General features: G+C 38.9%; 1 protein-coding gene across 3 annotated transcripts in view; it reads right to left on the reverse strand.

Annotated features, from left to right (window-relative positions):
* The window catches only part of LOC139468148 (protein N-terminal asparagine amidohydrolase-like), a 638,951-nt gene that overhangs the window by 85,487 nt on the left and 527,326 nt on the right, over positions 1-26,138 (reverse strand). For all 3 annotated transcript variants that reach the window (XM_071249923.1, XM_071249922.1, XM_071249924.1), the window contains one exon: positions 10,173-10,273. In XM_071249923.1, coding sequence (XP_071106024.1) covers positions 10,173-10,273 — 101 coding nt within the window. The remainder of the gene's footprint in view (positions 1-10,172; positions 10,274-26,138) is intronic.

The following is a 26,138-nucleotide window of genomic DNA, read 5'->3' on the forward strand; positions in this document are numbered from 1 at the left end:
TTGATCTTATGAATTCTCGTACTCGTAAGCCCCTAGCTTTGTCTACGATAGCCAGTAAACATGGCATCAACACTGTTCGTGATGAATTAGGTTTTGTAGACTACACACGAGAAAAACTTTCTGTGAAAAAGACTAAGGTTCTTCAGTCTGCGCGTATTAAACTCAGTCACATGATAGATAAAGATAATTTGGAAGAAAGCTCAAAGCTGGCCTCGGACGGACCCCGTGAAATCTTGGATACCTACTATGATAATTCCACGTTACAGGTACTGTACTCGGAGTTCAGTATAAGGGAATTACGAGGTCTTGTCAAGGCAATGCAAACAATGCGGGGAGAACTCATCAATAATATATCCGAACTCGACAAGCACATAGCTTATGAGAGAACAAAACTTGAACAGGCGGGTGATAAATTCAGTAGACGCCGCATTGCAGAAAGATTGCATAACTTAGAAGACGAAAGATCGGCCCGCCTCGAAGCTGCTTTCAGTAATAGAAAGGCACTTCATTCACAAATCAGTTGAATTTGAGAAACTATCGATCAAGTCCTCAACGATGATACTACACTGGCCGATAAAATTAAAACATTGTTCAGAGAAAAGGGGATAACCCTTGCCAGTATTTTAACCGCATTGGGATTTATTATATCTACTTTGACTCTCGTGTTAAACGGTGGTAGCGGACCACCCACACCGCCTAGTGATAAAAATGGTGTAAAAGAGTGGATAAAAAAGCATTTAAAGCATTAGGAGAAGCACTGGGAAAGCCACGTCTGCACTTCCAGGCCTAATAGGGAGTATTGTTTCCTGGCTCTTGAATTTATTAGCTAAAACCACCACTTGGCTTAGTCAAAACTTGTGGGCACTGATCGTAGCAATTGCCCGTTTTTTGTATGTATCCGCTAAAGACTATTTAACCAAATCAGTTCATTAAGAACTATTTATACAAATCATGAGCAAACCAGCCGCAACTCCACCTACTATAAGCACTGTTTTTTTTCACGATATGTTATTCATTTTTAGCTGCAAAATGTGGTGGCACTTGTGGTTGTGCGTCAGTAGATGGTTGTTTCAGTGACTGTGGCTTGACTATTCCCGTTTTGCCTGTGTTTATTTGCGTTATTAATTTGGTATTAATATCTGAATTTATACCTGTTTTTTGTTGATCGGTAGCAATAACAATTTTATTATTATAACTGATCACTTGACCGATCTTAAGTTCCATATTACTCGGAGACATGTATAGTCCCGTCGCATAAATGTAATGTGACTTTGGATTGAGCGTACTGTAATACATCTTGATAACGTTTAATAGAAGATGGTATGTCAACTGGTGAATGAAAAGCATCCTCTACGTTTGTGTCAAACTGTTTTTTTGCATCTAGCGCTGTCCCAGAACCAATTATTCCTGTTTGTGTTTGCGATTGTGCACCAAGAATTGCCCATACATAAGTTCTTATTGATTCATTAACTCTTACAACTCCTGGGCTAGTAAAATTATTTTCTGTTTTGTCATTAAGAAATTCATTCCAAGCGTTTGTGGTATCGTTCAGTTTTGTAACAATATAAGCTAAACCACCCTAAAAACTCATAAGATCTCCTCTCCAACGTTACTCAAAGTTCCCAGCCATGATTAAGATTATGCATTCTTACAAAAAGATTGTTTTTCTGTAACAAATGGATCGAATGGTTGATGAGTTTTTTAACTAAATCATCGCTTTCTTCTTTAACAGTTCTTTTTCCGCTGTACCTAGACCATGGTTAAGTCCTTTAATACGCCAATCTTTACTCGTAGAAATATTAAATTCCTGACAAATACACTCATACGCGAACCTATTGTACGGATTATTTGTGGAATTCCATGCTCGATCCTGCGGTAATGGGGCACTAATTTCTTTAAGTATACGTCTGATCTGATAGTACACGTGAAATGATAAAACAGACTTATTTAGTTCAAATCCTTGGGCATAAAGAGATACACCACATCCTGTTGTGGCACACCATATGGCAAAGTTTAACTGATTCTGCCAAAATTGCATCGGATTGTGAAACCAGTCGTGCACCATTTTATCGCCAGTTGCCGCGACCCTGTATTTTTCAAAGATATCAGGGGATTCAACAAAAAACTTAGCACCAGAGGCACTTACTAAAATCGACTGATTAGTAATGTAAGTTGATTTCATATTTAAGTTATGATATAGTATGTTGGTATATTTATATGTAATGTCACACTCCCGGGAATAACAAATCGTCAGTCTATTCAACTGCTTCATACTATCAATAACTCGGATGGTCAACTTGAAGTCGCTATCTGTGATAGCGGTGGATCAATATAGGTGCTGCGAGAAGAAATAATCATATAGTACCAAGTAAATTAGATGATACTAACATTTACACTATATCTGATAGGTATTACAGCGTATGCTCACCCAACGAAACATGGCATGAAATTAAATTACCCGATTTAGTTCCCAATAAAGAGTTGTTTTTCCATCTTGATCAGATAAGTACGACGGATAATATTCAACTAGAAAGTCCTTCAACTATGCTTAGAGCTATTCCAGGCAAAGAAGAAAAATGTAATAGTGGTAGAATGGAATCTTTCTCAACATTACAATATGAAAAATTAAAGCTGGGTATTATTTCAGATCTCAAAATTTATGTATTAGATGTTAAACATCAACCTGTTTATATAGGATACTTGATTGTAACCCTCCATATTATAGATAATGGTGGATTTCATACTAAGTTATGATATAGTATCTTTGTATATTTTATATTAATGTTACACTCCCATGAATAACAAATGGTCAGTTTATTCAACTGCTTCATACTATCGATAACTGGGATAGTCAACTTAAAGTTGCCCTATGCGATGTAACGTATTACCCGTGGTGGACCAATATAAATGCTGCGAGAGATAATAATGAGATTTTTATAGGTAAAGTAGGTATTGATCACACTCGCATTGTTATACCTGATGGGTATTACAGCGTATGCTCACTCAATGATGAAATTTTTAAGCTTTATGGAGATAGTCTCACACAAAATGAGTCAAATAGGATGCTGAGTTTAAAAGCTGGAGAAAAGATTATAAATCTTGCTCCAAACATATCATATACACTTGGACTTGAAAAATACTTAAGTATAAGAATGACATTTATTCAACCCAACAAAACAGTGCATGGAATTAAATTGCCCGATTTAGTTCCCTATAAAGAGTTGTGCATCCATCTTTCTCATCATTACAAAATAAAAAATTAAAGCGGGGTATTAATTTAGATCTCAAAATTTCTGTATTAGATTTAAAACATCAGACTGTACATATAGGAGACTTGAGTGTATCACTCCATATTATAAATAATGGTTGATTCATTAGGTCCTGGAACACATATCCTTAGACAATGTAATACAATTGCGCTTTCTGATCTCGGAGACACAGAAGGATTCGGTAAACCCGGTACCGATGGCAAGTTATACGCTTTACACTTACAAGATAATGTATACAAGCGGAAAGAAGTTGCATTCCCAGTTAATCTAGGAGATTTAAGTGATGTCGACGTTAGTAGACTCAATAAAAACACTTCATACAATCTTACTCGCAATGATGATAATAAATGGACTATGATTGAAGCAAAACTCGAGTGGCTACTGAATATCGTCATTAACCCACCATATGTGATGATGGGTAAGGCACATAATTTAACTAAGATAATAAATAGTGGGATCGTACTCGGGGCTTATATCTCATCAAAACGAAGAAGTGCGTTAGTCTCTCCCCTGCCAGAAAACCCAGGTCATATGTTATTGAGTCGGCCGGCATAAAAAAATGTTAGTTTAAATTTGGTTACTGAAATTTAATTTCTCGTAGGTTGCAAAAGAAAACATTAAAACATGATAATATTCGGATACTAGCCGAAGCAAAGTTGAACGGCATTGAGGACCATATTTCAACAGCAATGGTTGATTGTAAGATATCCGAGGAGGAGTTTCGTTTGGTGTTGTCAGAACTCACCAAATACCATGTAATGAAGCAGGAGATTCGATCAAATTCTTGTAAGACCAGTGGTATTAGCGAAGACAAGAAAAAAAAGTTCATAGAACAGGGGAGACAACAAGCGCGTCAATTATTCCGTGCCAAAACCAAAGAACTGGTTCGAGATTAAAAATAGATTGCCTACTATCGTTGGATCACATTTAAACGAATGCTTACATAAGTATATAATAATGGAGAATTACAAACCAACAAAGGAAGAACTCGAAAAAGCTATCGAAGCATTTATGCTCAGGGACAAAATTATCAAATGGAGAGAATAACCACAAGGTATATATTATATCAGTGATATCAAACCAACCAAATACGGTGATCGATTGTTTCTTTCCAATTACCAAGAAGAGTATATAGTCTGGTCTCCTAGTAAAATTAACGAAGAACTTAGTAAAAATGTTGAATATCACTTTGTTCAAAATAATGGTATGCGTATGAATAAAAATAATAGAGAATATTTTCATTACAATTTAGTTTAGTCTCATCATCGTTTTTTAAATTCCCTCTATGGTATCATTGATTGGCTCCAGGTAGTGGTGAGCTTCAATTTAACTTAATCTCATGACGCGCTCTTGAATCGCATCAGCGTTTACACACCAAAAATTCCCCCTGTAGTAGCGGTATAGGTATTATAAATCCAGTGGGGTTGCGGCAGAACCCCTATTTACCTTTGCTACTGCCTAAGGTATGAGTTATATTTAGTTTTTCTAACAAATCTAAATAATGGCACCGGTCATGTTTTTTTTACAAAGACATTCATTATCATACCATGGTGAACATCTATAGTTATCACTCACTCATGTCTTCATCACAGAAGCGGCTGATAAAATAGCATCAGTTAATAATGCGACTGCACCAGACAAGTCTGTAAGAGAACACAGTGCTGCATTCTCTAATAAGTCTGTTGTCAAAGAGGATCCCATACTGTGGACAAAACACTGTGAAAAACATGTCTTTCCATGTATATCTGTATTCTTTACGGTTACCTAAGGGGTCTAACTTTGTGCAACAGCTTTTTTTAATGCCTAGATGTACCAGGTAGATGCTGCGATTTCGATCGAGATAATATATCAAAATCGGTGATATCAGGAAACATGTCACTCGATGCTAAGACATAATCTACCACACTACAACCTTAATGTCCAATAAATGTATAGTCACCGATTTCATAGTCAGTCCCAAATCTTCCATGTACAATTTATATGTTCAAGAATTGGATACATTTCCAAAAGTTTTTTTCCAAAGTTATTTAGTAATTAATTAGATTCCATTTCGGGAAGATTCTGGGTGATCAGACATCTTCCATAAGAAATTATCTCAGTCAATTGATAGTGGGATGATCACCTAGAGATTGTCAATCACGATGTAGTACATAGTGTAAGGCTGATCTATGTCCTTCTATTGTACCATGATTTAGAGAAACCGGCGTCCTGCATTTTCTGCGAGACAGTTTCCAAGCAGTAAGTGGTATATTGTTGTGAAAAATATCTGACTTGGGTTGACAAAGAAGATCTCGTCACAAAAGGGAGATGAATCAGCTTTCACCTGAGTAGTGGTAACAGCCTGGGAAACCATGCTGAAGAACTCTGCTTGGTCACATAAACTGACATAAACTGGAAGAGGGTTGTTTAGGCAAGTTGCAAAGAGATCCAGATGTGAGGTGTCCCATAATGACATTATCCAGTTGAATACTGGATGCAGTGACCACCATTCTGTTGTCACTATTTTCACTCGGCAAGAAAGTCTGTCGGCTAGGATATTCATTTTTCCAGGAAAATGTCTTGCTTCCATTTGGCAGTTGATGAAATCTGCCAAGGCAAACAATTGTAAAGTCTCTGTCATCATGGAGCTGGATGTGATTCCTCTTTGCTTCTGTATGTAAGCTACCACTGTGGTATTGTCTGTGGCTATGAGGACTGAGGAGTGAGATAGTCGAAATTTCCAGTTCCTGAGAGAGTAAAATATTGCCTTCACTTCTAGGCAGTTTATGTGAAGGTCCTTCTTGGATGTGTTCCAAAGACCTTGGGTCTTGAGATTGTCCATATGGGCCCCCCATCCTGAGTTGGATGCGTCTGTAAACAGATGATTCTTGGGTTTCGGATTTACTAGGGTAATGCTGTTCATAACATGACCACTGTGGGTCCTCCATAGAGATTCTGAATGAATTTTCCTGGTATCTGGATGAGGGAATCTAAAAGCTCGGTTCTCTGAAAATTGATCAAATCTTGCAGAGGATGTAATCTCAATCTCCCTCTGTATGTCATATTATAGAGGGATGTTAGATTCCCTAGCTGAGACATACACCAACAGTGAGAGTATGTAGGACGGGGAGCTTGTAACTGGAATCAGGCCTCAATGTTAACTATGTATTGTGTTGGCATGTTCTCTGACTTGGTTGGATGTATGAGGAAACCCAGATAAGAAATAATTTTAATCAAGAAGATCTTGTTCTGTTGAAGTTGGATCTGTCTTTATCTGGTTCAAAGAAGTCATCTCAATAGCCATGTAGACAAACTAACTGTAAATGAACGAAGTTGGTAATAGGAGTTATGACTCCAGTGAATGGCCAAGGTGCTATCAAGATTCCAAATGGAAAAAGTTGGAACTCGTATCTTCTTCCGTTGACAGTAAAGCGTAAATATTTTCTCAATGCTTGATGTATTGGTACATGGAGATAGGTGTCTTGCAGATTCAAGCTGATCAAGAGTTAAGGCCAGGTTAGTAGGATCGAGAACAATGGGATGGTTAGGTAATGAGTCAGAATCTGCTGGAAAACTTTTCTACTGTGTCCTTGATGTTCATAGTTGGACAGTCGTGATGACTCCATGGGTCATTGTGCTCTATCCCTTCTCCAACATTCTTGAAAAGAATGATTCCCGATAAGAACAAATTTCTTAGCGGGTTCTCCAAAATTACTATCACGGTTGGATTCTCTTGAATGGATGGGTGGAAAAGACAAACCATATGCCTTGACTGCCAGGTTAATGGTGGATATCTGTGGTATCTTATCTAACTTCCTCGATGTTCTTGCACAGTTTATTGTTGATCTTGGGTGCTGTGATAGACTGAGACATCACCATTCTTCTAGCATGGTGCGAGATTGCTCTGGAGCGTATCTGTGACAAGAGGTGTTGTCTTTGGGTCCATAATAGCTGTGAAGACATCCATACATATGATCATATCTAGCAGGTTGTCTATGATCTTATGTGCATAGCTTGGTAGTTGGATAGTATGATGTACTCTAAGGGACGGTGCCAGGGCGTGACATCCCTCATATTCAGGAATCCGCATTTCACTTGTGCCAGGCCACAGAAGTTCAAGTTCAGACCTTTGTCTTCATGCAGTTGACCTGCGTTCTAAGTGACCATGTGTTGTACCACCATTAACAAATGGACACATTCTAGCCAGATGCCAATGGTGCTTTGAATGTAGAAACTGGGGAGATGGTCATGTGTAATGTTTTCAAATGAGTTCAGAGATGAATTGTGGGTTTGATAGAGTAGGGACCTAGGTTGCCAGAATTTTTTTGCAAATCAAAACTGTTATTTCTCAAATATGGGACAAGTACAGTCAAACGGATGGTGCTCCAAAGAGATCTAGGGATGGCAGGCCTAAAAAACAACACCTACACGAGACAGTAATTGCACTACAAAATAGATTCAAATCTGCTTATCAATAGAGAACATAGTACAATAACAGGAATTTCAATATCTACCTTAAAAAAAACCAGCACTATGCAGCCCGTCTGAAAGCAGGGTGTGACACTAACATCTTACCATAGCTGGCAAAGACTTGGGTGGGCAGTGAGCCAATGGCATTACACCATGTTTACAGACAAATAAAAAATTTGCCTCTGATTCACAGATGGCAGAACATGTTGTTGGCAACGTAACAGTGAGCGGTATGTTAGGGCAACAATTCTTAAAAATGATTGTCATGGTGTGGGGCGGTACCACACAACAGGCGAACTGATTTGGTCATTGTGAATGAACCTATGACTGGCCAGCAATGTGTTGACTAATTTTTGCGTCCTGTCATTGTTCCATTTGCTAGAATTACCGGCAGAATTTTTTAACCGCATTATCTCTGACGAGAAAGCATACAGACATATACTGGCCCACTAAGTCCCCTGACATGTCCCCAATAGAGTATTTGTGGCATGTTCCTGAGTCCTTGTTTTGCACAATTGGCATCTAGGTTCGGGATCCTGATCAGTTGATCAAAGCCACACCCTGAACTCATGTTGGATTGTCATGGAGAGGGAGGGACCATCTCCCACAATATGTTTCTAAGCTAACTACTTATGAGAACAATCTTGCTTCTTATACTCTAAGCTTGTCTGTACTTGTCTTTAAGATGATCTCAAGAGTTACAGTGTGAAATAACAAAAATGAATGTGTTTAGATGTGATAATTTTGTTTTGCCTTTTTACATCTGGAGACACAGGCATTTTCCCGTCTTGCTAAAGCCCAGTTGCATTAGAGCACAGAATACGGTTTGCCTCACAACTATTAAATATTTGGGCAGTGAAGAAATCTAAAGATCTTTTTACGGTATGATTTCGGGCCAAGCCAGAATTAATAGTGAGTGAATGAGTTGGGTTTAATGCCGCTTTTAACATTATTCCAGTTATATCGTGGCGTGTCAGCTTAATGTGGGAGGAAAGCCCGAAGTGATGCAGGTCTCAGGCATTTACCACTTCGGTGAAAACCATGAGCACGGTTATGGTGCTGACAAACCTAGAAACATAATATTATTTTAGTATTGATAGTATTTTATACTGTATGGAACAAGGACCTTTGCTACTCAAAGTTTAAGGATCATCACGTTAACATCTGTTGAAATAGCCAAAGTCAATATTGTGACCAATAATCAGTCAGATCACCCGTCAAAATGACAGTATCTGACCAATACTGAAACGTTAAAAAATCCCGAAAAAAAAATTAATTGCAACCCCCCCCCAAAACTGTCAATGGCATGTATGTGATCCATGTGACGTGATCACAGTTTGGCACCATCATCTCATGCTCCCAATAGGTGTATGGATGGTTGCCAAGAGAAGATTGTTCCACTCTTCAGTAAGGGCATTGCAGAGTTCCTGTAGAGATACAGGAAGGACAGGGCGTCACGAGAGAGCGATCTGCAGCTTGTTCCATGAGTTCAGGGGCGGTCGGGTAGCCTAGTGGTTAAAGCGTTCGCTCGTCACGCCGAAGACCCGGGTTCAATTCCCGACATGGGTACAATGTGTGAAGCTCATTTCTGGTGTCCCCCCGCCGTGATATTGCTGGAATATTGCTAAAAGCAGAGTAAAACCATACTCACTCACTCACTCCATGAGTTCAACAGGGTTGAGGTCTGGTGACCAGGTTAGCCACTCCATGAGGACCGCCTCCGTGGTCTAAGGGTAGAGCGTCCGCCCGGAGAGCGGAACGTCCGCGGTTCGATGCCCGGCCGCGTCATACCAAAAGACGTTAAAAGATGGTACTTGTTGTTACCCTGTCTGGCGCTCGGCATTATGGGGCTACAACAAGGACTGGTTGGCTCGGAGTCAGTATACTGTGTCTGAGTGGGGTATTCATGTTAAACTGCGGCATGGTATCTCAGTGCTCTAGCACTATAAATCGGCATCAGTCTGGACTAGTACAAGCAGCCACACCCACACACACACGCCCTGCACGTCGCTATATAAGTTCAATAATCTTGGACGCGACGTTAAACCCCATTTCACCTCACCTCACTCCATGAGGACGTTCTCCTACTCAAAGTAGACATTAATGACCCTGTCTGAATGAGGTGCATTATCCGCCATGATGATAAAGTGAGGTCTGATTGCACCAGCATACAGCCTCCTGACACATCCAGAATGTCGAGCTTGTCACGCAAACCTGTCATCTTGCCCTGCTGAAGGACATCATATTCATTTTTCCAGCTCTACTGATCCAATCCCAAATCATACTTGAGCTCCCTTCTGAAATATCTCTCCTTATCTATGCCACACTCAGGCATGAAGATCTGTAACGTCTATGCAGCATCTCAATTATCAGTGAAAAGTACTGGTAGACGCTCTACCACTTGACCACGGATGTAGTGTCTGATAATGTTATGGCATATATGTGTGTGGTTACCTCTTTTGTCCCAGTAAAATTCCGTGCTCCTCGCAGAGGTAGATCAGGACCTTTGTTCAAGAATGTGGCCTTGTAGATCTCTCCGGATTTGATATCAACACCTGTGCAAATATAGAACAATACAATTTGAACATTCTCTCATCTATAGTTTTCAAGCTTTAAAACAACTGGAATTGACCATAGTTTCAAAATATTTACAAGTTTGGAAACAATTACAGTTTCCAAACAAAAATAAATTTGAACATTTTAATAATTTCCAAAAGTATATATTCTAAAAACTGTGACATCTTACCATATACTATATACCTAAATACCATAGTTTACAAATTAACATTTGCACCTATAATTGTTTAAATAATACAGGGATATGTATCTGAAGTTATATATGTAACAATTATTACTAAAGTTCAAGATTAAAAAACACCATAGTTATGAGTTGTTCATAATAAGTGTTCAAAACACATAGTTTTTCAAACAAGTTGACAAATAACACTCCTAACTTAATCCAAAGAGAGATGTTTTAATTTCTATCAAACTGTTGCACACTGTTGAACACTGTGGACTGGCTGTCGTTTCTCGGAAATTTGTGAGAGAGGTCATTTCTTGGAAATCGAACATGCCATCATTTCTATTGTAGGGGTGACGGGTAATAGAAAAAGGTTTAAAATGCTAAACGAATATATTTCTACAGCAAACTTTATGAATTAACATTCTAATATACACTTAACATGTCTAAGAGTTATTAGTTAGATAGCAATTACCCCCAGTAAACAATAATAACATCAAAGTAAATGCCTCTCCACCCCGAACTTGGATGTGGCAGAACTTGACCTAAATCACGGTTACTCACACCTCACAGCTGTCAATGTCTGACAATCATGTGTTTACATTAACTTGATCTAGTTAAAAGAAGCAAGATGACAACCTCGATCTATGATGTGGTTCAACATGTACCTGTGGATTTACTGGGATTGATCGAGCCTGCGGGTACATCCATATGATTACCAATGGAACTGAGTATGACTGAACAGCCGCTGTTTAGGCTGCAGACGAGCCGGATATTTTGAAACGAGGAATCTGCATGGTGTGACCTGTCAATTTCAAGATTTCACGGATCCAAAGCCAAATAGTGACAGAACTTAGACATTTCTGGTCCAGAAATAGTAGGTCGTGTATAATTTTCATAATTGTGCGTGTTCTGAAATGAATTTCATCAAGTTTGATAAGCTGTCACTTCAGTTGGGACATTGTTTTCGTGGACTTTCGAAAGGGAGTCTTCTCTGATGCACTTTCAAATCACCTCCTGCAAAATTCTAACAGTGGTGGTTGACGGAGATGGTAATGGATATCGATCAGAAAAAGGTTTGTCAACACCATGCTGTCATGAATAAAATGTCTTCAAACACATTTTATTATGTTATATTTCACTTTCATTGTCAGTTGTTTCAATGTGAAATTAACTGTTCATCGGTTTCAGAAAAGGTTACCAAAAAAATGAACAATTATTATTTTTTCAACAAAATTTATTAGATATCACTCTTTCACTTATTTTGAATGTGTGAATCTTTGAATTATACCTCCCCACCCTGAAATGAGAACCGTCCTAACATGTCCCGGTTGTCACTGTATCTGCACTGCACTCTCAGTTATGGCTGCCAAAGAAATTTTTAACAGTAACAGTGCTGTTAAAGAATTACAGGAAACCAGAAGAAAACCCAGTACTGATGCACAGTGTGATGCTGTTCAACATTAACACGCTGACTAACTGTCCCTGCTGATGTGATGTTGTTTTTTCAAACAATTTTTATACTGTTATATTTTACTTTCATAGTCGGTTGTTTCAATGAGGAAATAGCTTAAATTTTTCCGATTCTGGTCACCATAGAACATTTCTCTAACAGTTTCATAAACATTTCATTTGCATGCAAAAGATATGCCTTCGTTAAATCTTTTAATGTCATCATCGAAGCAGTCAGGGTTGCGGCCTAGAACGCCCCAAACATCTGATATCAAACTACCGTATTTCCTCTATTTGACACTATACGCCGTCTATTAATTTCGCGAGAGCCTCCGCGTGTATAAGAGGCCTGTCTGGTATTAGAGACCCAGCGTGTATTAGAGGAAATATAGATATGTTTTACAGCTCATATGGGGGTGATCGATCGGCAGCCATTTTCTGTGAATCGATATGTAAGCTATCTATGTATTCATACGCACGTTTTTTTTGTGAAAAGGCTTAATATATTTGAAAGGGGTTTCCGTAGCAAAAAAGAAACCTCTTTTTAACCAATTCATCAATGTCATGGTAGAATTCCAGGTTTTGACCTCACTTCAGGTTCTGACGTCACTTCCCTTTAATTGGATAACGAGGTCTGACTGTCTCTTATGGTCTATTCCTACCAAAAGACGTCAATTCCTGATTAGATGGACCTTGTACTGCTATTTCCGGTGATGACATCACCTCCAGTTTCTATCTCTTCCAGCTCTGACGTCACTTCCGGTCATCTGTGTGGGGTTATCTATATTATATATATATATGGTTGGGCACTCTACTGCCTAAACATTACTAGCTCTGTTATGCATGTCTGTAGAGATGTCCCTTATATTATTGACCATGTGGAAGTGTAAGCAAGGATTATATCCTACCTAAATATTATTCAGAAGGAAGTGTTACTCTAGAGAATAGTATTTATAGGATTAAACACACTAGAGTATAGTATCTGTACGATTAAACACACTGGTATGGGTTCAAATTTACTAGAGAGAAGGATCCTGACACTAGAGTATTTCATCCCCAAGATAAAAAATAGGTTAGTATAATATTCACTCTTACAGAGGCTGTATACTCAACACTCGGCACAATAAACCTACTATCTTCAAACCATATATAAACTGTGGTATATTGAGAAGACATAACATGGTGTCAGACGTGGGATGTGGATATTATTAACCAGGTTAGCAACTACAATAGTCAAAATGAAGATTTTACTTGCCGAACTTGTTAGTGAGCGAAAATTGAAGGTCTAATTGAAGTCCATGTGCTTTTTGTGTCGTGTTGGAAATTTTCATCTGGTGTGATAAATTGGCAAATAACGAAGAGCAACCACAGTTACCTCAGTTATTACCACAGTCAACATACAGGGTGAACCCACCTGAACAGTTTGACTTTACAAAACCAGAATCTTGGCCAAAATGGTCACGTCGTTTTGAACGATTCAGACAGTCATCTCTTGTGACTGAAGAAGCAGATGAGGTTCAAATCAATTCACTCATTTACCATATGGGGGATGAAGCAGAGGATATCTTGTCATCTCTGAATTTGACAGTTGAAGAAATGAAGTCATCAAACAGTGATTGATAAGTTTCAGAGACACTTTGTAATTTCTCATAATGTGATATATGAGAGAGCAGTATTTAACAGATGTATAAAAGAAGATAGTGAGACTGTGGACTCACCCATCAATGCATCGAACGTTTTAGCTCATCATTGTGACTAAGGTACACTACACAATGATCTAATAATGGACAAAATCATCATAGGAATCAGAGACAGTGCATTAAGTGCTAAAATGCAAGCAGATAGATAATGAACTGACACTAGCCAACTAGTGAATGACACTTTGATGAAGATGAAGATTTAATTGGACCGCTGAGTGATACATAAAGAAATATTGATGAAGGCCCATGGGTGACAAACATTCAAGTGAATGACACCTTGATGAAGTTCAAGATTGATTGTGGTGCGGATGTCACTGCTATATCCGATACTTGTTTCAAGAAACTAGGTAATGTCAAGCTTGAAAAGACCAATAAGAAATTACTTGGCCCAGCTTAAATAAAACTCGACGTCATAGGGGACTTGATCTTTGAAATGCATATATCATTGCATTTGAATAGCTTTTAACAGTGATGTTGTATCAGTAATTTTGAAGTTAATAATAAAATCAGAGTTATAGCAATGTTCATTATAATGTTCTATTTTAGAAAACACTTATAAAGAGTAATGTTTAACTAGAATGATCTAGTAACATAGAATAAGTGTTGAGTCTTTATTTTCAATATAATGTTATGCATAAAACATGTGCTTGGAAGTGTCAAATGTTAATTTTCACTTAAGAAAGTATGACCATTTATTTGCAGTCTTTATTGCATATTTGTGTTTAAATGCATTTAAATGTGTTAGGCATATATCTGTTATGTGACAAGAACATGTGAATGCATTAATGTTTACCGTATTTCAATTGCTTAAAGTTTTGCAATTATCTTTCCTAGAAAGGGGGATGTAGGGTTACCTATATTATATATATGATTATGGTTAGGTGCTTTAAACATTACTAGTTCTGTAATGCATGACTGTAGAGATGTGAGAGTGATCTCCTATATCATTGACCATGTGGAGGCTGTATACTCAACACTCAGCACAAAAAACCTACTATCTTCAAACTATACATATTGTGGTATATTGAGAAGACATAACAATCTGCACTTAGTTCTTGAAGCAGTTGATACTCTTAGGTGCTCCTCATCCATCCGACACCCAGACCCGTGAAGATTCCGGGGTAGAATAGGCAACCCACGCTTGCCGTAAAAGGTGACTCTGCTTGTCGTAAAAGGCGACTAACGGGATTGGGTGGTCTGGCTCGCTGACTTGGTTGATGCATGTCATCGATCCCAATTGAGTGGATCGATGCTTATGATATTAATCACTGGATTGTCTGGTCCAGACTCGATTATTTACAGACCGCCGTCATATAGCTGGATTATTGCTGAGTGCAGCATTAAACAACAAACCAACCAACCAATTTAACAGGATAATCCTCTGATGCTGCCAATGTCGGCTGCCAATCGAGTTTTCGAAATACTTGACGTTGTGGATGGCTCAGGTGGATTTCGACCGGGATTTCCGTGTTAGAGGTGATTGAGAACAATGTATCGATACACAAGGTAAGCATATCGCAATCAAGCATCATGGTGTACATCGATTACACAAGGTTTGAGTGTTTGTTTACAATTGTGTTCCATTTCTGCAGCAGTTATGGAAAGAGACGAGGTTGGCCGATTACAGTTCATACAGGCCATATTAGGAGCCGCGGGGATTTCGACAGTGAGTATTAGGAAGTATACCTATGTGGTGTATGGAATATGCGTTTGCCTACCATGCCAGGCAGTGTGACAAGGGATATCCCAGCGGATGTAATATTCCTACAGCAGAAATGTTTCACAACCTCGATTGCAGGGAGCTGAAGACGTGAGTAGTATAGGTAATGATGGTTCTGGCTCACTTCCACTGGAACCGGATTTATATACCTATACCACCACTACAGGGGGAATTTTTTATGCCAAAATGATTATGCGATTCAATGATAGTCATGAGTTGTATTAAACGAAACATCAATATTAATTAATAATGAATAAAATTTACTATAGCCCACGAGGATATTGGAAAGGTATAGGAGCAATACAAAAATTAGCCACCGCGGCTAAGGTATCTAAAGATGTGGCCAAGGATTGGTTAAAGAAACAAGCGTTGTGGCAAATATATTTACCGGCACCGCGGTATATACCGAGGAAGAAGTTTGATATTTTTACAACGAATGAAGTTCATCAGGCTGACCTATTGTTTCTTCCTCACGATAAGGTAAAACGCAGAACGTTTGTTTGGCTATCAGTATGGGATCGAAATGAAATCCGAACGATTGAGATCAACCGAATGGGTGACACGATTATCAGCCGTTGTATCAGCGCTGAATAATGAAGTAACGAGATTAATCGGGAAGAAACCATCCGATGCGATTAAAATGAAATCCGTGACTTCCGAATCTTCAGCACCGAGGAGAGGCAAAGAACGAAAACTTCCGGATAGAGTAAGGGTAAGATATTTATACCAGCCCGGTGAACTCGAAGGAGGCCTACGTCGCGCAACCGATCCAATATGGTCCCTTAAGACGTATAACATTAGTCGATTGGTTACGAAAGAAGGAGAGCCTATTCTTTATTATCTTCAAGATGGACAGGGTAGGGCATTTGTACGAGAAGAGTTGTTCATAGTTCCCGACGGTACGGTATTACCACCATAACCATAAGCATAGGTAGTTACACCATCATTATCAATCCATCTCTTTGTATCTAAGGGGGATAATGATGTCTTGTTCATTCTTAATCCATATATCCTATGATCGTAACTTCTTAAAGAGTTCATCTCGTGTTTGAACGTTCTACCGTTGAATAATGATTCTTTATACTGTTCGTGTTTGATATGCTTTTTTACAACATACTTCTTAACACCCTTGGCTTTTCTTATCTCTCCATTATCAGACTTTTTTATAGAATACATCTTAGGTCTTAATCCCACATACTCCGCTATAGGAGTCCCAGCACATTCATCCTTCATCTTACCTAACACCTTTTTATTTACTACGCTGTGCAGTGGATTATCTTTTGGGTAATCGCTCGTGTCGTACATATCTATTTTTTCTGCCATATCTTTATACACATCCTCGGTTTGTATTTCCATCAACAAAGAATCTGTGTCGGTATATAACACCTTGCATCTATCGCCGTATTGCTGCTTAAGTTCGTTGTAATAAAACTCATACATTAAGTGTTTTGACAAGTCGAGAATACTCATACCGATGTACACCGGTCTGTTGAATTTTATATTACTCTTCTGCATATGCAACGCGGCTAAGTCGTTATCGAATATCTTGCTTCTGTTAAAAGCCGGACTGGCTATAAGTTTCCTGAGTCTTTCTTCCTCATTAGATCTGACTAATTTAACATCAACACGCTTCCTTAGATTCTCCATAGTTTTACCAAATACCGAGTTATTCATGAGCTTATATAGATTCTTTTCGAAATCGCTGGTGGCTATCTTTCTTAAATCTGTGTTCAGCCTTATATAGGGCTCCATCCAAGGGCTTTGATCAAACTTTAGAACTCTGTGTATTTTCTTAAGTTTCATACCTAACGATAGATACAACTGGAGATTTCTGTAGTGAACTATATATTTTGTCTTATCCATCAAATTTGGTACGAGTTTTTCTACGTTAGCTAACCTACTATTACCCATCAAGGAGTGTTGATATTCCGACATCCAATCTTTATTAACCATTAATCTTTCAGGAGCTAGCGGATAACTGTTATGGTCTTTATGTAATGAATTTGGATATTCCAAGTCAACTTCTAGTATGTACCCTTTATTCTCATTGATATTATTCACATCGATATTATGGATATCATTCACATTGACCCATTCAAAACCACCCGTGGGTAAAGTTTGACTCATAGCCCATCCGTACAAATTGTTAGCGTTGAGATATAATATGTGCGTGTCGGGTTTACTCGGATGGTATCCTTCCACTAATTTATTATTAGCCTTAGAATACCTTTTCGCTACCATCGAAATACCACCTCTTAATCCTTTCTCAATAAACAAGTGCATATCGTAATCTGTGAGTAGTTTTAGTTCTACGCCGGTCTTCTTCAACAATGCATCCGACGATAGTCCGGGACTGGAATAGTACCATGCCGGGTCCAAGCCGTATTGTTTTAAACACGTCTTTCTAAATATCTCGAATATATCGGCGAATAACAGTACATCGGTTTTTAAGTACAGATCGTGATAATCACCTAAATTCTTACAACCTAATTTATCCCAGACCGTCAGAGCATGTTCATAATCGGCATCGGTTATTCTAGATTCTGTTAAGTTACTATAGAATGATTCGAGGGGTGGTAATTCAGTTTCTTCGAATCTAGACCAATCATCCATATATTCGTAAGGATATACACCTTTTCTCAGCAACAAATGACGAGTTATCTTATCGGTATATTGATTTGTTATCACGAAGTCATCTGGATTGTTCGCATTAGCTAAATTGTCCAGGGAAGATAACAGAAACTGTACGGAGTCTATAAACCTAAGCCCATTACTTTGCTTTATTCTAGATTTCCCATCCTTGTCCCTATAATGTATAGGTTTAGTTAACGAGAACGATATGTATTTTTCCATATTGTTAGGAATGCACGTTAAACCGCCGTTGGTCTTTGAGATAGCTTGCATAATGAGATGTGAATCATATCCTCTAAGGTTATGAAACACAACGGGGATGGGTATTGTTTGAGCATTCATTTTTAGTTTCAAGTTACACTCGTTGTGAGCGGCTCCCCGATAATTACCCGTGACGTGACAATGATCTCTTACGGAATCCCCATCCAGGGGCTTATTACAAACATGACAACTCGTTGACTTCTTGTGGGCCCTCCAATCATCTATCGTCATACGCATGGGTTTCTTACACGATAATTTTTCCCTGATTATTCTCTCTTCATTTTGTAGATATTCTCGGAACTTTCCCGCTGCATCGGGACCTCTGTAAATCACGGGAGTGTTTGTTTTCCCATCATACCTTACAACTATATATCCAAACCCACAAGGAATATGTTCTTGAGTTTTGTACGTAAAACTACTACCTTGATTGCTTTGGTTGGTATTTTGAATGGGCTTGATAAGCGCTTCGAAGTCGGCGTAAATTACGTACGGTACTGGCATTTGATTACAATAATGTTCAAATTTTAATATATTTTTCCCCTCTTTAGGCATATCGATCCTGATAGCGGTCTGTCCAACACCTCTACAGTCTTCTTTATGCGCTTCTAATAGATCTTGTCTGCTGTACCCATGCCGGCATCTTTCGCAGAAATATTTCTTTCTAGCATGTTTTGTTTGATCGTATAATAGTCTGTTTAAACTCTTTATCCACGTATAATGATATTTACCATCTTTTTCGATCAGAAATGAATTGATTCTGGGAATATGTTCCGGAGCGGAGCTTATCCTGTGTACAACAATTCCTTTAGAATGTCCGAAAACATTTATAGCTAAATTATTTTGCTTTTCCACCTTATCAATTTGTGATATTGGTGTAGGTTCGTCTATACCATCGAAGTTGAGTCCATCGTTTTGGGGATAGCTAGAAGGTCTATCCGGATTTTTGTCTACGGGGAACAATGCAGACCTTATCATCATTCTTAAACAATCATCGGATTTATTTTTTACGTTAATTATGGCTTTTTTCTTCTTATAATACGGGGGTAAATCTATATAAGATCCACCTTTGAAGGGCATATAATTTGCTATATCTAGATATAAACTATCCATTCTATCCACACCCCAACCCGAACCTCTATTAGTCCAGCGTTCTAAAGTTTCCTGTATCCTCTGAATTGATGTATCTAATGATGCGTCTATAGTATCGGATTCGGTTATAACTTCTTGATTGCCTCGGAAATATGGTTCGGTATATTCGACGCTATCGTCTGCGTTACTTTTACTCAATGACATTTTAATCGTCAGCTGGTATTTTATACTATGTAAATCATCTAACTCCTCGTTAATTTTACTCGATATGATGGGCTTAATATCGTTAACATCCATGTTGGAATTAATATCCATCTTCCAACGTCTTAGATATTTACCAACGCCGGCGGTTGTGGGTACAAATATTAATTCTTGTTGTTGTTGATTATTATCATCATCATTATCATCATTATTATTATCTAGTAAAGCGATCAATTCAGCTCTTCTCATTCGAGAATAACCTCTCAGCCCACTGTTTCTCGCTCGAGCTTTGAGTTCTCTAACAGTCTGGGGTGGTTTGTTGTATTCCAAACCGAGTAAGGTAATCAATTCAGCTTTTCTCATACGAGAATATCCACGTAGACCACGTTGCTTTGCCATAGCCTTCAACTCTCTGACAAAAACCATTGTGGTTGAATGGTATATGCAAAATGAAACAAATGTCTAATTGGTTCTTTTTCATATATCTAAATACGTATTCTCCCCAACCTATTCCTCTCATTGATGTAATCTCTCTTCCTAGCATAAATAATCTGATTCCTGACCCTATCAGCACCGTGTTTCTTACATAAACAATAACGACCTTTGACCCCTAACCCGCATTCAGAACACCTATAGTTTATGTGTCCGAGCCTGATGTAATAATTGTGTATGCCACAGTATATATCATCAACACAGCGTCGGTTACATAGAGTCGTCTTCCCCATGAGTGTAAACTTGCAGTTATTCATGGTATATACATCTATCATATCATTTGTCTAAATGCAAATCACATCTACACTAGGCGAGATATTGATTAGGCTATTTATAGATCGCTATAACTAGGTCATGCATAGCCACAGCTGTGGTTATTTATGAGTAGCTATTGTATAGCTGAAAATCAATAGAGCAGATAACTCCATAATCACAAATGTGACCTCGCGGTTCTTTTGTTCCTCTGACGGTGTATAAAACTGACTCATTGCTGGTATCGGTATTGGGTCGATTTTTTTCCCATAAACGAGGTAGTATTCGTGCATGGCAGATTCGACATCCTTAAACGTTTGAATTGAATGTCCTTCCTTAATCAGTTGTTCATGAATAAAGTCTAATCTCTTCATTCTCTGCTGCGTATATTGTAACTGGGCTGCTTGGTGTTGTTCTAAAGCTTCGTTATGTCGTTTACGCTCCTCTTCAACTTCTTTAGCGTTTGATTCCCTCATACTGGAAAATAAATAATTACTCCCCGAAAAAGCTAGAGCATTAACAACAGCTCCACCGACCATCATCGCAATTGTTGCCATGTTTATATGAATATAATATATTCAAATCTTTATATGAATATAATATATTCAAATCTTTATATGAATATAAAATATTCAAATGTTTAATTAATTACTTCATTATGTCTTCCGGGATAAGTCCTTGTTTGATGAGCATATCCTTCGTTGCCATTGCTAATCCAATATCAAGAACCATCATACCTATATCAAATCCATTAAAATCTAGCTTGGGAGGTGTGGCTTTAGTAATCATTTTAGCCATACGGGCATAGCCAATGGCCAAGCCGGTGACCACCGCTGAATGATACATCGCGTTTACTAACATTTTACCGTCTGTAACTGGAGTAGTCATGCTTCTTATAGCATTATATGAGGACTAACCTCTAATTGAACTCGTTGTTGCGGCGGGGTTGACGTTTTCTCTTCTCCGGTCTTATAAAAGAACCATACAGCCGCTATACCAGCAACTCCTACTAGTGCCCATGTTTTAATCGGATTTGAATTATTTATTAATTTTGCTTTGCGCGCCAGCCCTCCCTTTCTTCCTGCAGCTATTTTTGGGGGGTTCTTAGTAACTCTGGGTTTTAGTATTTTCTCATTCACTTCTGGTGCATCCTCATTCACATGAGATGGTTCCTCATTCACTCGTTGTTCCGTTTCCGCAATCTGTTGTGGTTGTGTGTTCACAATCTGTTGTGGTGTCACCTGTTGTGTCTCCATTATTATTAAGTGGGCATGTATGTTTAAATTGACAATACCTAGCCGTTATTAAAGCTGTGGTGAAAGGAGCTAAGAACATTCCGAATCTATGATAAAACTCACAGCTCACTGAGCTTATAGCCTGTTCGATGAATGGGTCTTTCTCTAGAGATTCGCATAAATACATGCGATGTTCTGCCGGGATGGGGAGAAACGTACTAGCTACGACTGTGTATAGTTGTATTATAGACGACCCTATCGTTTTAGTCATTGTAGCTCCGAGTCTAGACTCGTAACGCGCGTACAGTTTTTTAATCTCTTCGTCGGTCATGTTATCAATTTTTTCGATGGTATAATTTTCCCCCAAATATTGGGAACATTTTCCACCGGCTACCAAAGCCGTCAGTCTTTCTCTATGTTTATCTAAAGATTTATCTACATCAGGCTCTTTGAGCATTTGTTCGATGAGTTCGTCGCATTCCATAATGTAATACCTAAGGAGATATTTAAGTCTAACATAATGGAATATGACATATCCAATACATCCCGTAATAATGAACTGTTGCGAAAGAATGAGGATTTCGAACCACATTTTATGTAATATTAACCGCTAATGTTCAATTTGCTACATTTTTGCTACATTTTGCTATAATTTGGCTATATTTGCTAATATTTTGCTATATTTGCTAATATTTTGCTACAATTTGCTACATTTTGCTAAGCAATTGCATAAGCAGCTGGTTGATTGGTTTTTAATAAGAGTTTACAGTGCTTCGTTGCCGATAACAGTTTTCTGACTTTATCTCGTTCACCCTTGGTATAAATGACGTCATTTTCGCGTAAACATTCCTCCAATGAATCTCTGTCTTTGCAATGAAACAGTGCTACCCATTTGGTCTGCTCTCTGAGATCTTTCAGGACAGAGTTGTATTTTTGAGTAAGTACCCAAATGCTATGTTGAGTATGCCGTCCGGAGAATGCTAAATACGAAAGCATATCTTTCTTTTTTGTTAGTTCTTTACTCGCGCTGCAGTCGTCTATTACGAATAGGGTTGATTCTCCTTTGTATTTTTCGTGACATACTCGGAGACAGTCTTGTAAACGATCGCCCGGATCGGCTCTGTGTACCCCGTCGTCATTCATTACCCAATCTCTCGATAAGTATGTTTTATTAACGCTTATAGTCGGGCACAGAATAATAATATGATCGAAAACGTCCCAATAATGACTTTGTAAAATATCTAGAATAAAAGCTGTTTTTCCGCAGCCCGTTTGCCCGCATATGATAGCGCAGTGCGGATCTTTAGGTAAAAGATTATCAATAGATTGCTTGCACGAATCTCCCATTCTGTATATTAAGTTGCGCATCCATAATCATGTACAAATATATGTTTAATTTACCAGCTGATTCCTGAAGCTTCGTTATCTGTATGGTGACACCCTCGCTAGCATTTTCTATTCTCCTCCCACTGCCGTGTAGTTGGTCATCATCCGTTGTTCGCATGTCGAGCCATAGCGCAAACTTCATGGTGAGGTATTCACCCATCGATACACTCCCGAGAGACAGATCTTTCACGACCGCGTTAACTTCTGGAGAGTGTTTTATAGAAGGAAGTTTTTTAATCTCATCCCACTGGTGATACGCTAGCATTCCTTGGCTATATAGTTGATTAGGAACGCCCTCGATAGTCAATTCTACTTTCGTAATCTTGGGATTGTAGAACTTCTCGGTATTTCTTTTAAACGCATCGGAGGGGTTCTCGAACAACATTAAAATACCCTTCAACGACCTCATGGGGACGTTTAGATTGATATTCCACATCGTATCTTTTTTGTCCCTCGTGATCTTTCGATGTCGCAGCACGCGATCGTACAAAATAGCTCAACTTCCCGAATACTGGTTACGAATTTGTCTGGCTAATTCGGGATCCGTTATCATATCGTACTTGAGCGAGATATTGTCAATGGAATAGCTAGCATCTTCAGCAGCTCTGATTACTCTACCGTAGTCGTTAAAATGAGTTCGTATTCTAACCTATCGCCTAGGGATGCTTGATAAAAGGGCATGTGGGAATCTAGTAATTCAAAGTCTAGCGGAATATAAAATCTGTTACCTAATGCGTCGGCAACGGCCTGATCTTTTACGACAGTACCATCACCACTAGAAGCATCTACGCGCTGTCTCAATGTGTTCTTATTACAAATACCTTGGTACTGTAAGTTTTCCCGCTCTTTATCCGTTCTCCAGAGATCCATGTAACAATAGTATACATCGCTATCGTCGATACTCAAAACCTCATTACCGCTAATTTTAATGGCGATTTTCTTAACGATAGCACGACCTAAGTTCTCAACGGGCTCCCTGTTAACGTCGGTAGAAGTCAAAACAATCGTAAATGCTAGTCGGACAGTTCCCGGAACTAACACATCGTGTACGCCGAGATTAGGAAAGCAAACCAGAAGCGTTTGATTCTGATCGATGGTACTAGGGTTATTAGTTATAGTAACAGACTGACGAATTGCTTTGACCCCTAATGGATTTCGAAGTCTGCGTTGTGGGTTTAAACTTGCGTCCGTATTGCGAAGACATTGTTATATTGAAAACATGTACCCTATGTTTAATATAAAAATGACTAATTTTGAACATAATGACTTTGATCTAAGTACCTTTGATGACTTTGATAACCAGAATCCAATCGAAGATACTGATGAAACCAACTTTGGTGGCACGAATCTTAACGATGAACTTTTACAATCAACCGTCAATGATTATTACGATGCCTTAAAAGAAGATAAAAATTATGTTAACCCAATAGGCCGTGACGATTCAAAGTTTACGATAGATAGTAAAGGAATATTGCGACTGCGTGGCGCTCCGGATATTGATCTTATGCATTCTCGTACTCGTAAGCCCCTAGCCTTGTCTACGATAGCTACTAAACACGGCATCGGCACTGTTCGTGATGAATTAGGGTTTGTGGACTACTACTGATGACCAAAACTTTCCGCGAAGACTACTAAGGCTCTTCAGACTATGAGGAAAGAACTCGTTAATACAGATGATTTGGAAGCAGCCTCGATGGTGGCCTCGGACGGACTCGGAGAAATCTTAGATACCTATTACGATAATTCCACGTTACAGGTACCACCATATTCAGAGTTCAGTATTAGGGAATTACGAGGTCTTGACAAGGCAATGCGAACAATGCGGGGAGAACTCATCAATAATACAGCCAAGCTATCCGAAATCGACAAGCATATAGCTTACGAGAAAACAAAACTCGAACAGGCGGGCGATGAGTTCAGTAGACGCCGCATAGCGGAAAGATTGCGTAACCTAGAAGAGGAAAGATTGGCCCGCCTCGAAGCAGCTTCCAGTAATAGAAAGGCACTTCGTTCGCAAATCAGTCGTATTCGAGAAACTATCGATCAAGTCCTCAACGATGATACTACACTGGCCGATAAAATTAAAACATTGTTCAGAGAACAGGGACTAACAATTGCCAGTATTTTAACCGCGTTGGGATTTATTATATCGACTTTGACTCTCTCGTTAACAGGTGGCACAGGTGGTAGCGGCGGATCACCCCCTAACGATAAAAACGGTATAAAAGAGTGGATAAAAAAGCATTTAAAAGCATTAGGTTCAGCACTGGGAAAGCTAGCTGAGAAAGCCGTGGCCGCCGTTCCCGGTATAATAGGGAGTGTTGTTTCCTGGCGATTGAATATATAAGCTAAGACCACCACTTGGCTTAGTCAAAACTTGTGGGGGTTGATCGTAGCAATTGCAGGGCTGTTGTACGTATTCGCTAAGAACTATTTAACCACCAAATCATGAGTAAACCAACCGAGACTCCACCCACTACAGGCGCTGTTTTTTCATCGATATGTTGTTGATTTTTAGCCGCAATATGCGGTGACACTTGTGCATCAGTAGATGGTTGAGCGATAGTTGGTGTTTGTGGCTTTACTATTCCCTTTTCGCCCGTGATCGTTTGCGTTATTAATTCGACATTTATATCTGAATTTATACCTGGTTTTTGTTGATCGGTAGCGATAACAATTTTATTATTATAACCGATCACTTGACCGAGCTTAAGTTCCATATTACTCGGAGACATGTATAGTCCCGGTGCATAAACAAAGTCCAACTTTGGATTGAGCGTACTGTAATGCATCTTGAAAACGCTTTATAGACGATGGTATGTCAACTGGTGAATTAATGGCGTCCTCCACGTTTGTGACAAACTGTTTTTGCCCATCGAGCACCGTCCCAGAACCGATAATGGACGTTCGTGTTTGAGATTGCGCTCCGAGAATTGCCCATACATAAGTTCTTATCGATTCATTAACTCTTACAAATCCTGGTTTAGTAAAATTATTTTCCGTTTTATCATTAAGAAATTCATTCCAAGCGTCTCCAGGTGGTTGCTCAACCTTTTGGATGGTGAAAGCAACACCATCCTTAAAGTTCATACGATCATCTCTCCACTCGTTACTTGAGAGAGCAAAGCTCGGAAGGAGCCGACCCCTTTTCAGTAAATCATCGCTGACTTCTTTAACAGAGTGTGCACCAGCGTATGGAATACCTAGACCATGGTTAACTCCACTCAGACGCCAATCTTTACTCGTAGAAACATTAAATTC

The sequence above is a fragment of the Haliotis cracherodii genome, unplaced genomic scaffold (assembly GCF_022045235.1).
Source record: "Haliotis cracherodii isolate W230 unplaced genomic scaffold, xgHalCrac1.p SCAF_2, whole genome shotgun sequence".
NCBI lineage: Eukaryota > Metazoa > Mollusca > Gastropoda > Lepetellida > Haliotidae > Haliotis > Haliotis cracherodii.